A 13,121-nucleotide genomic window follows, 5' to 3' on the forward strand; every position below is an offset into this window, starting at 1 on the left:
TCCCTTCACCAGCCTTGTTGCTCTTCTCTGGACCCGCTCCAGCACCTCAATATCCTTCCTGAACTGAGGGGCCCAGAGCTGAACACAATACTCAAGGTGTGGCCTCACCAACACAGAGTACAGGGGAAGGATCACTTCCCTGCTCCTGCTGGCCACACTGTTCTTGATGCAGGCCAGGATGCCATTGGCCTTCTTGGCCACCTGGGCACACTGCTGGCTCATGTTCAGCTTCCTCTCAATCAGCACCCCCAGGTCCCTTTCTGCTTGGCTGCTCTCCAGCCACTCTGTGCCCAGCCTGTAGCGCTGCAGGGGGTTGTTGTGGCCAAAGTGCAGGACCCGACACTTGGCCTTGTTGAACTTCATCCCATTGGAGTCAGCCCATCTCTCCAGTCTATCCAGATCCCTCTGCAGAGCTCTCCTGCCTTCCGGCAGGTCGACACTCCCTCCCAGCTTGGTGTCATCTGCAAATTTGCCTCCTTCACTTCATCTCCTCACATTTGCACCTTTTTCACTCTGTTCCACCTTGTCAACCCCGAAGTCCCAACTCACGAAAGGCCCAAACAGGGGAACTCCCTGAGAAGCTTAAGAATTATGTTCATTTCAGTCATCTTCATGAAGATGGCAACATCATGAACTGAGACTGGGGAGGTTCTGATTTGACCTATGGAGAGGAGATGAGGAAAGAAAAACACAAAAAAACACCTCCTCTGTGCCAACCCTAAGCTACCCAGTCTGAATTCAGCATTGGCCCAACAGATGGGATTAGAGACCTCCCATGATCTCTTTTGAACAGAATGTTTTGTACAGTTCCATGGTGGTTCTGTGCTTGGAGTCAGGAGCTAGTGAACCTGCAAGGCTAGTAGTCATTTAACTCATTTAGAACACCTATTAAAATATTCTTTGCTACGCCCTTCCAAACAGCTTTACCAACAGCTATACATACTTGAAGCAGGACCAAAAGGAACTTGCCTCTTGCAACACAAGGTAAAGATCTAGATACTTATATTTTCTACTTTTATTATATTTGTAGTACATCCAGACCACGAGTTTCTTCAGTCCTTCAGGAGTTTATAGACAGCAGTTCTCAACTTAGAGAGGCTGATTTCAGTAGTAAGGTAAGAATGGCAATTCCCAAAATTAATATTCTTAATTCCTTCCTCAACCTTCTTGCACATTCTGCTATTAAGTCCCAGCTACAACTGTACTAACTCATCTTGTGAGCAACATCTTAAAATTAGGAAGTTTATATTGTCCTAAGTTTTTGCTGTAACTTTTTTTTCCCCTCACCTCTCTAAATACTGCCGTGATAGTATTTTTGGAAGGCAAAACTCTTTCCCTACAGATAGAGTTGCTAATTACAAGATATTTTCATGACATTAGTGAGAAGCTGGACTTGAAAATTATCATTAAAATACAAGTATGATTTTGAGACACAGAATGTCTCTTTCCTTTTTATTAAACTCTTCACTGAATATTTTCAGTGAAAGCCTATTTGCTTTTAGAGCATGTAATGAAGTACAAATTTAAAACAAATAGGTAAACTTGACTTCAAAATGGGGTGAATTAAGACTAAATTACCCTTGAACACAAAGCAGCTTTCTAAAGCCATAATTCACATTGAAAGGTAACATCTCTAATCAAGAGACATTTTCAGTATTTTTACAGAAAACAATTTATGCTTCATCTAACCTGATGTACTCCCAGCTTCCTCAAAATCAATATTTCCAAGGTGAAGGACACCAGCCACTACTCTAAAAAGATCAAGTTTTTCTTCATCATCCAGTCCAATCTTTTTCATTGCTGTGCACATTCTGTTGAAATCTCCATGATCATCTAACAGTGGATCCTTCAAGGAACCTTCTTTAAGGTACTATAAAACAAGATAAACCACAAATTCAGTACATGATTTAAAGGTAGGCAAATATTTCCAGTCAAGAATAAGCCATAACAAAAAGCATAAAAAAGCATGCCACACTAGGTAAAAAGAGATTCGAGCTCTTCATACAATACAGGACCCTAATTTATTTTAACTTGTTGATACTTTGAAGCACGATCTTCAAACTTAAATTTCAAAGCAAACTTCAAGCTCTCTTCAGAAAGCAGAAGCTGGAGAATGTGACAGCTAAGGACAGGGGAGGATGGGATAGGAAGCAGGAGAAAGGATGACTTCAGCTAAGGGAGCTATCAAAGCATTTATACAAAGGAGTCCTTCCACTCCCAGCAGTTGAAAGAAGATCGAGGTCCTTGTAGTAGGATGACAGAATAACAGGCCATGGGAAAGGAGCATAGGACAAATCAGTTATCCGTGTTCTAAACAGAATTATTTAGAGAAATATACCTGTTAACATTTGCTGCTAATTAAGAAACAGAATTTGTAGTGGCCTATGGCTTAGAAGAATACCAGCTATGTTCTGAAATACTAATTTAACCTTTTGCTGATTTTTTTGATTTATATACATCAAAAGCTACTTTAAGTATAAACGACTTTAAACAGTGGATAGTAACACATCCGCATGCATTCAAGAGACTACCTGAACATGCACAGACTGAGCTATGTTTTTACAGTTATTTTTAAATGTTTTCAACTAAAAAGAATAATTAACTAAATAGAACTCTTGTTAATGTCAAATAAGCTAACATCATTTTTATCAAAGCAAAACACCACATGCATCTGAAAAATTCACTTCACACAACATGTAGGCACATCAATTGCATTATCTACATGTTAATTAGGTAAAATGATCACCTCATCTTCCTGATAAGGAAAACACAAAAATAATTGAAGTATTAATTGACTGTTCCAGCTCATTTATTCAAATAAACAATCTTAATATTTTTTTCTAAAATGACAGAGTAAGTACTAAATTTCCAATTTAAAAACCTGAACAAGGTAATATATTTCCTGTTTAAATGGCTAGAGTAGGTTTAAATATCATTGAACTTTGATCCTCTGTTGAACCTTCAAATTGATATATACCTGTAACATACAAGTATTACTGTATCATATGTTCCTGTAATTCATGTTTTACATATATTTTCCGAATTATTCTCTAAGTATGTTTTAGTTTAGAGAAGCACTTATTTCAAAGTAAATCCTCTCTTACTTCAAATTAAGTCCTTTAGAGGCTATGGTTCATGACAGAACACTTGCCTGTAAATCACATCAGTAACAGAGGATTGCAGAGGTTCATCTTCCAGTAGCAAGAATAAGTGAACGCTGATAACTCTATGCCTACATAAATGACCAGCGCCATCACAAAGCTTCATTAAAGGCACATTAGGTAATCTGAGACAAAATATCCAAACCATCTCATAGCCTATATGACAAGAATGAAATAATCTAGGAGCTTCCTGCCTCACAGTAATGTCAAATCAATCTCCACCATCCCTGATTATAAAAAATAGCCTACACTTAAAAGAAATCAGGATTACATGCTCAGTGTCACAACATAAAACCACTAGAAATCAAGGAGTAAACAATGTTGACTTGAGGAAAGAAGGTATCTATGCTATCTCTCATAGCTTGGCATGAGCTTAAAGCCCAAGTTATCAAAAGTAAAAGACATGGCATGGTGATTTGGTGGAAAAAAGTTTTTGAGTAAAGTTATTTTTTTATTTTTGTCAGATATATGCAGCTTGTGCTGCTGTGGAATCACAAATATGGATTTGATTAATATTTGAAATATCTTCTAGCTATACAAATGAGAATTTCATACTTTAGTTATGAGTAGATGAAAATTTTATTAGAGAATAGAGCAATTTGGAACAAATTCTTTAGTATTCTCCTGTAAACAAGCTCAAAATTCTGGTAATTCCAGTTCTAAAAAAAACGTAAACAGAGATGAAGCAGGAGGATATAAATGTTTTTAAGTTTCACACTTTCTTCCAGGAAATGCCATTCTCTGACATAACTAGCCGTTAACAGTGAGGGGAAAACAAAAACCATGAAAGTGTCCCAAGGAGGAGAATATGCTCATGCTAGAAGTGAGGTTGAGTTATAACTGATTTCTAAAACAGTTTGGAACATCACTTCAAAAATCCAGAGAGTAAAAATGGCTCTGGAAAAAAAAAAATTCTTCTGACCTATTTCTAGCAGTAGTAAGATTTTAAAAAAGAAAATTACAGAAAGTCTTGGATAGATTCTTGTTTTCCACAGAAGACAAGCTGCGTAATTTAGTATCACATTATTATAAGAATGAAAAGGAAACCGTTTTATATACACTGTTCCACTTGGGATTTTACGATGCACGTTAAAATGTATTTCTATGACTGAACTCCAAAACAAAGTTCTGAATAGAGCAGCTTTGACAGTACCCATTAGACCTATAAAGATGTGTAAAATGAACATTTCATTCCATACTTTAAAACTGTAACAATTTTCTACTCCATCTGCATTAATTAATAATATAAACTAACTGAAGATACAAACGTACCTCAGGACTCTTGCGATTTTGCGAAATCTGTTTGTCTGTTTCTTTGTTAGCGAAAAATCTGGTACAGCCTCGATTTAAATACTGTAACAATAAAAAAGTGGAAATGGATAGTTAAAGACAGAAGTAAGGAAAACTTTTGCTTTTATTTAAGGCTTGCCCTATAAAGCTTCAATTTAAACATATGATACAAACAACACAGTAAGTAGCCAGAATTCATTTCTTAAATATGTATTTATTTACATCAACAAAATCAAAGAACTACAAGAGTAACAAAGTTCTAATGAAAGCTTCTCCATTTTGATAACTAAAATACTTTTTGACACATTGGGATATTCATTTTGTTAAGGCACACAATATTTTCCTAATGTTTGATTATATTAAACCTATTAATGGAGTCTGGGATTACACAAAAGACAACCAAAATTAGGAACTAAAAAAAATTAATCTTCTGGCCTATGTCTAATACCAAAGTACCTCACCAGTGAAATATTTCTATAAGTAGCAAGAGACAATGTATTCAAAAGCCTGAAGAATATTAAAAGCTTATAACATGCTATAAGCAGAAGCCTTATTCAACACCTGGCTTCTGACATACATCTCATGTTGTACAGTAAATTCAGATTTACTGTTCAGTAAATCACAGTGAATTTAGATTCAGATAATGACTGCCCCTTTCAGCAAAACGGGATCGTCAGCTTTTTCTTGCAGATCTGTTCAGCTGAATGTAAGAACTCTGTCCAAAAGCTTGGACAGAGTCCTTTGTCTAAAGGAAGTGAACTGATTCTTTGCTCTTTGGTTGAACAAAGATGATGTTTTCAACTAGCTGAACACAGACAATTCTACACTTTGATTAAAATTTAGATACAAAATTCTAAAACCCCAAAATATTCTTCAAAGCATTTCTAACAGTAGAAGAAAACTTGGTGGCAAATTTAGTATTAAAACAAAGTGACAACTGTTCAAAGTTAGCTTTGTGTTTAGCAAAGTACTGAAAAGTGTTCTTTATCAGCCAATAAGAATGCAAAGCACAGCATATTTTAAACATGATATATCCCTGGATTACAGTATTAGTAAGACGATCCCAGAAAATGGGGATGGGAAGTGAAAAGGTCATGCTCTTCAAGAAGAGAGTGTGAAAACTTATCTGACTGGCTGAGAATGTGAACCAGCATGGTATTCAATAATAATGTAGGATACATTTAATCACAAGATAATGGCTTTCATTGGAAAGCTAAAACCTGAAGTAAATTTACATAATAAATCAGGGAGAAATTATATTTTTAAAAGCACACAAATACACAGCTTCAGGTTATCATATAGAACATCTAAACATCACTGTACTTGGACTTTGGTTGATTTGGGGTTTTTTTTATGAAGTACAACATCCCATTATAATTTCAGCAACCCAAGCATAAGGCAATTTGACCTCTCTTCTTGAAATTTAGATCTGAAAACATTCAGCTTCAACTGAACAGTGCTCCAGGTACAGATTTATTGTGCAGCTTTACTTTCACAGCCCTGCGGTGCAGCCTAAGGCACCTCGATCTACGAGGTTCAGCACAGGGTTACCCCATGACTTGGAATTTCTGAAAACTTTTGCAGAGGAACCTAAAACGCAAGCTCCCAGTGTACTTAAGAGAAACCAGGCTTGAGTCTTAGAATTCAAGCTGGCCCTAATTTAGACTTTGACATTATAAGCTAAAATGTTCAAGCGGCATGATAGAGGCAGTGCGAAACTGTAGCTTTAGGGATGTGGGTTTTTTTTGAATAATCAATTTTAGAGTATAAATTTTTAATGAATGTTTTTTCTTGTCAAAAATATAGCATTAATATGAAAACACTGATCAATCATCAAACCTTGCCTAGTATAATATCACCATCTGTTGTTGTTATTATTACTATTATTGAAAGATGGCATTTCTATGAATTCTGAACCAGACAGACATGCAATCAGCAAAACATGGTTAAAAAAAAGTGACATAAGCATGCTTATTCAAAACCATTTTATGATGAAACCTGAAGCAGCAGATGAGAATGAAGACATAAAAAATAATCTTGACAAAAGAAATACAAATTTAGGAAGCAAATTAACCTTTTACAGTTTTGTTTTTCTAAAGGTCTCCTATAAAATGATACTTGAGGGGAATTCAGTGCAATACAACTAATAAACTTTAAGTATATTTATATTAATTTACATACATACAAAGATGAAAATTATCCTAAGGTTTTTTTTAATTAATCTACTTTAGGGGGAGAAAAAAACAGTGTTAAAATGTGTTTATTTAACATGCAGAATATATCTTTCACATGCAAGGAACTCAGGATTAAAATACTAACTTATGGTAAAGCAATAAATATTCTTAACGGAAATTAAAGTGCCTGCTGCAATCTTAGTAGAAGTAAAAAAAGAAAAATGTCACAAGGTGATAAAGCTGGTGTGACTGTAAACTCTCTATAAAGGAAATATGCAAGAAAGCATCTTCTGTAAGAGAACTCAGGCTGTTCAGTGCTGTACTGCACCAGCCTGATTTTAAAAAGGTTATAATTCTGACTTTGACATCTACAGCCCTGGTGCTCTCATGAGCAGAACTTTTGATTTTAAAAAATCCCCCAAGAGTGTGTAGTGAGCATATGCAGTTCCAGAAATAAAAATCTATTAACTTCATAAGTTTTAATGGAAAAGTGGCTGCACAATAAAAATACATATTTGAAAATTTGTTCAATATTTTAGCTTCAAAACATACAAGAGAACACTTCTCAGAATAACTGCACAGTAAAGAAGAGAATTTTGAAAACTAGCTCCATATTATACAAAAATAAGTGATGTTGGCTGTTTTTAAGTATTGTGTTCGTTGGGTGTTTCAAAAGAAAAACCTTCCTTCTAGAGAATGGAAGCAGTTCTTTCCTAATAAGCTTCAGATCAAGTTTCCATCACACAACTGAGTACAAATAGATAAAAGAGAAGATACCAGCTAAATAGTTAAAGAAATAATATAACCCCCACTTTGCACAAAGCTAGTAGGAACTTTGCATATTTAAAGGTTCTAGCCCTCTTGGAATTCTGATGAAAGTGAGTACAAAAGATATTAGGGAAAGTAATAGATAAGCACAGTCAAAGTTTTATTTAGAAATCCAAGTAGGAAGACAGACCAACAAAGAAAACAATCTACACACTAACGTATTCCTTTGTTAGCAGTGCTTCTCATCTCGTTTAAGATCAAGGAAGTCTAAAAAGATGACAGTCATTTAGCTTATGTCCTTGTAATTCCACATTGTTGTGTCACAAAACCCTTCCAAACCCAAGGGATTTGGTCTGTGTATTTTAGAAATACACAAAATTCTGCTTTCATGACATTCCAAGCCAAGCATAAGGCAAGAAACGGTGAGAGATGGAGACAACTGACAGAACATAAGCAAACAACTGATTAGTATTTACCAGTAGGATTTGATTTGGCCATTATTTTTCTTTTCAATGCAAGTCAACAAAATGCATGGTGATATTTACAGATATTTCAAGTAGATAGTTCAAGCGTGATTGTCAGAAGGAAAAAAAAACCACCACCAAACAAACCCCTATGATTCATTTAAATGTAATTAAATAGCAGGAATGAGTGACTGAAGGCAAGAGTTTTCACCTTCTTAACAAAATTAGTGATGAGAGTATAAGATGTGAGTAGGCTTGGAAGGACCCTGAAAGGGATGGAAGAAGCTTGCTTTGTAGAGAAAAAGAAAGTATAATCAGGGGAATGATGAGAAACAGCAGTATCATTAAAGTTGCACTAGTTGGATAAGCATTCAGTAATGTTCTTTTCTCAAGGAAAAAAAACCTGCAATAATCGAGATGTAACATACTGAGAAATTAAAATATAATACTAAAATAAGGAAAATGTGGTTGGAAGTCACTCAGGCAAACAGAACACAAAAGAGAGAAAAAAACTTTGACCAGAAGGGAAAGAAAGCAAAAGGAAACCATGTTATTTGTCTGTCATGACAAAAACAAGTGAAATCTGACCACAGAGAAGGGGAGAAAAAGAAGAAAAGCTGGGGGAAAAAGTTAAAAGTTAAACTGCGGCAGTAAAAAATAATAATAATAAAGAAATGAAAAAATGGGAGGAAAAGAATGCAAGAATATAATGGTAAGAGAGAAAGCCAACCTGTCTGTGGGTTTGCTATTAGAAACATAACACAGAATCAGGGTTAATCAGGAGAAACCATATAATCTCAGAAAAGGCAAAACCCCTAAAAATAAAGCATGGAGGGAAGAAAGGGAGACAGTAAAGAAATCAGAAATCACAAGAACAGGCAGTCTGAATTGAATTAAAAGGCCCACATTATCCAACCACAATCTCTGCTCCAGCCAAGGATTTTACTGTTCTTTCCCGAGTTGGGATGACAAAACTGTGTATGTTACTTAGAAATATGGATGTACATTGCCGCATAACTCACTGTTTCATTCTCCCTTCATTTCCTAACAACTCCTAAAATTTAACTCTGCTTTCTCCCTGCCACTGAACATTAACCTAACATTTTTAAAGAAGTATGCACAAAAATCCAAGTCATTCCCTGCTGTTTAAGGTCACTTTCATTTGGGTATACTTCAGAGTATTATATTAAGTACTGGTTTTATTTGCTTCTGTTAGCTTCACCATTGATTCGACCAGTAACAGGCTGCAGGAAGATTTCAACTGAAAGGGACTGGTGAGTCTCATCCTATAACATAGAGTGACCATAAAGGACAAAGTGTAATGATGCATAAAACTGGAGTAGTACAAATGTCAGTCTAGAACGCAGAGTATGACAGGAAGAAAGTGGAACAGTGTAGAAAAGACAAGTGTTGTGAAAGCATAGAGACTGTAATAGAGAAATACAATCATCTTTCACTGTGGTGTGATCCTTGGTAGCAAGCGAGATAAAAGAAACATCTAAGAGAGAGAACTGTGGAACAACACACCTATGTCTTCCTAAACGTGTGGTTGGGATAGGAAGAAATAAATGTAGTTTTTAGGACTTTAAATACAGATTACCGACAGAACAGTTAGATCACAATCAAGAAATTCACATGTTATACCTCTAGAAGAGTCCATAACAACATTACTAGCAGCTGGGTATGCAACAGTACGTGTTCTGGAAAAGCAAAGATTCCTCAATTTTATGACAGAGAAAAAGCACAGGATGGACATTTTTCCAGTAAGGAAAAATGTCATGCAGCTTTATTTCAAGATCAAATATATTTGACAGAAAAAAAAAATATTTTTGTAATAGAAATGAGTCTGTCAAAGATAAGACATAGAGATTTAAGTATGATCTATATGAAAAATTCACATATGACAATATTAGAAGTTTCATAAATGCTGATTCTGATACTCACTCTAAAGTTGTCAGGAGAGCTTAGATATAGTTTTTCCCTAATGTCTTCTGGAGCACCAGCACAAAGCCTGTAAAAGATATGGTAATTCCTCTCTTCTTTGCCTTGCACACAGATCCTAGATTTCTCCAGAAGGTAGTGTGATACAAATCCACCAACCACCGAGTTCTAGGAAGAAGAAATATTTTTCTGATTATCTGAATATCTTTTGGATTATTTGAGATTCAGTTTTTCAGTTTATGTTTGTCTGATCACAGCTAACTCAATGGACACTGCTCCAAAGAATATTAAAATATATCTACACATAATACATAGTAAGATAAGAAAACAAACCACTGCTTTTCACTGAGATACTTGTAAAAGAGAAAGAACAGTTAAAATTGTAGAATACATATCTGGACAACATCTTAGGTGAACCAATTACGAGAGAACATTATTTCCCAAAACTTACACTTCTTTTCTGAGATGGAACACACATTTTGAAAGCCATTTGTAATCTGGCCTATGATAAAATTCCATGTGCCTAGAGAAATCCTAATAGAAAGGAAATTCCTGAACTTAATGGCCATTACAGCAACTAAGAAAGGCTTACTGACTGACAAATGAATATGGTTATTCAGTCATTGACAAGGTCTTGGTTTGTACTCACATTGCTTTGAGAAATCAGACCTAACAAGGTGACCACAAAGTAAAACAGGGGCTCAAGTAAACAGGCTGATCTTACAGTAGACAACTAAAACAATTTTTTTAAGCAATTTCTGAAGATACTGAATGCTGTTTGCTTCAGCTAAAGCAATTAATCTGAAACACCGTGTGTCGACAGATAAGTTGACAGATCATGAATGCATCATTTCAAGTAGAAATTTGGATCCTTTCCACAAGATAATTAACATGAACTGGACCAACAGATAAAGTCCCTCTACCTAGAAAGGAGTTTAGTTTACTATCTAAACTGTTAGCCAAAGTTCTGAAGTTTAGTTACAAAACCAAGTGATGAAAACTTAGGAAAAGACTGCAAGCTCAAGACCAGATAAGCCTAAATTCTGCAGGAAAAGAACAAATTCTTTCAGTTCCTCTGTCCTCAGTCAGAAAGAGGAGGCGGCATATATGGAATCTCCAGAGAAATCATCAATAAAAGTCTTCAACTTGGATGTACTGGACAGCCATACAGTCATCCTTAATTGTGCAATACATACGCTACCCAAACAAAACTACACCCAAACAAAGAAAATTTTTCTAAAGTTACACAGTGAGTAGTATTTCTGTCAAAAAACAATTCCTTGACTTCTGTCACGTACATATTACTATGTGAGGTCCAAACATTTCACAAAAATACATTAAAAAAAATCAACAATTCCCTGAAAGCTAAAATACTTTAATATGTAACTCACACCTATTTGTGTATTAAAGGAATGCATGTGAATTATTCTTTGTATATGCCTTTTTGCAATGATGGGACTAATTTTTAATCTTTCATGGGTGGAAGTAATTTTCCTACTGACTTGAACCACTGCTTTCCAGTAATGACACAGTAGTGTGTGGCTCTGGTTTTCCTTTCAAGGTGACAGAATACAAATCACATCTGTAAAGTAGGACAGTAGCTGTTTGCTGCAAGATTAAAAAGTCTATTCAGCCTTCTGCCTGTCTAGTGTTTCCATTTTATGAAAAAAAATAATCACTGGTTATTCTGTAACAAACTCCCAGTACCTTTTCATTGAAGTGGATTTCAACAAATTTCCCAAAACGGCTGCTGTTGTTGTTGCGAACAGTCTTTGCATTTCCAAAGGCTTCTAATAGGGGATTTGCTATTTTAAAAAAAGTAATTTTTGTGGTGTTAGAATTTGATCAATGAACTACCAAAAAGAAAGAGAGAGCAAACACATACCAATTATTCAGTGAATTTATTGGAAACAAGGTTTGAAAATTAAAGGCAAAATCTTAGCTATTAGGAATAATCAACTTTGTAGATTATACTGGATATATTGTGGTAGAACATAAAATTAGGTACTTAGATATCACATAACACTGCATAGTATTGTAATCAATACTGTAAGAAATTCAGAGACAAATGCCAGAAATTATTCCACTATGCTGTTCTACACAAGTAGGTAAATAACTAATATATAAACTATACGAGACAAGACAAAATTTGACACTTCCCAGTTAGTCATTATTCATAAAATCTAAACTACCCTCTTATCCCACAGACAAAAATGCCACTTAAATGTCATGCATGCAATGTCATGCTTGTATTAGATTGATTAGGGAATTAAAAAAAGATTAGACGAGAGTGTTGATTTCAAAAACTACTTCAAACTGCCCTTTCAAATTAGCTCAGTTAAGTGATTGAGTGTTTTTATTTTTTTTTACTGGTTGCTGATTTCAAGCACGTTAAAGCCCATACAGAAAGAGTGGCAGTAAGCAATCTAACGCAGATAAAGACAAATATCGTGCACTGTTTAATCTGTTTCAAAATGCTTAGTAGTTATGAAACAAAGGCCTCTGAAAGACTGCATTTTACCAGCTTTGAAGATCAAAGAGAACCAGTTGACTGAATCTCACTAACAATAAGCCATTAAAAAGATCTACAAGATATTTTAAGGCTTCTAGCTAAAAATATGCATTGGAAACCAAGCAAGCAGAAACTCAGATTTAAAACTCCACTGACAACCATCTACTTATCTGCTCCTACAACAGTTAAAGAATGAAGGAATAACATCATTGCTTGGATAAAGTATGGATGATAACGCATAATGTAGTAGGATGTAAGAATTAACTTTTTTGTTTTGGCTAGATTTTCTCTGGTTTTAACTGAAAGCTTATGAAAATACAAATCTGACTTCTTAAAAGATTTTGATAACTATTCGGGCATTTTATGTAATATTAACTTTTAAAGAAAAGATTATGAATAAAAGCAAATCGCAAGGGTCTTTCAGTTAGGTTAAAGGTTCTTTAGTAATACATATGCAATAAGAGTGGTCATTAAAATTGTGCCAAAAACACTTCAGAATCCATGCAGATGCTGATGCTGGTTTAGACAAAAAAACTCAAACTCTTCAAGGAATACCTACAAGTACCAATTAATTTGCATCAGGCATTATCCAACTCCTGGCCACTTTCTGAGTTCCTTTAGCACACAGTGGATTTCACTAAGGAACTGCTTTAAGCAAACCTATGTCAACAAGAGATTAAAGCCTGTAGTACTTCTCTAGAACAACGAAGAACAGAAAAATTTAAAGCAAAAGAAAAGGTAAACAAATGTTTATAAAGAAAAAGAGTCAGGAAATTGCAAAGTAAATTTGCTATATGCTACAGAAGACTAA

General features: G+C 35.0%; 1 protein-coding gene across 1 annotated transcript in view; it reads right to left on the reverse strand.

Moving 5' to 3' along the window:
* The window catches only part of MYO6 (myosin VI), a 116,234-nt gene that overhangs the window by 54,965 nt on the left and 48,148 nt on the right, over window positions 1–13,121 (reverse strand). The window contains exons 8-11 of the mRNA XM_027892380.1: window positions 11,506–11,603; window positions 9,802–9,966; window positions 4,434–4,514; window positions 1,690–1,870 (exon numbers count right to left, since the gene is read on the reverse strand). Of these exons, the coding sequence (XP_027748181.1) occupies window positions 1,690–1,870; window positions 4,434–4,514; window positions 9,802–9,966; window positions 11,506–11,603 (525 nt within the window). The remainder of the gene's footprint in view (window positions 1–1,689; window positions 1,871–4,433; window positions 4,515–9,801; window positions 9,967–11,505; window positions 11,604–13,121) is intronic.

The sequence above is a fragment of the Empidonax traillii genome, unplaced genomic scaffold (genome assembly GCF_003031625.1).
Source record: "Empidonax traillii isolate 1590-97213 ecotype Southwest subspecies unplaced genomic scaffold, ASM303162v1 scaffold348:size657943, whole genome shotgun sequence".
NCBI classification, from domain to species: Eukaryota; Metazoa; Chordata; class Aves; order Passeriformes; family Tyrannidae; genus Empidonax; species Empidonax traillii.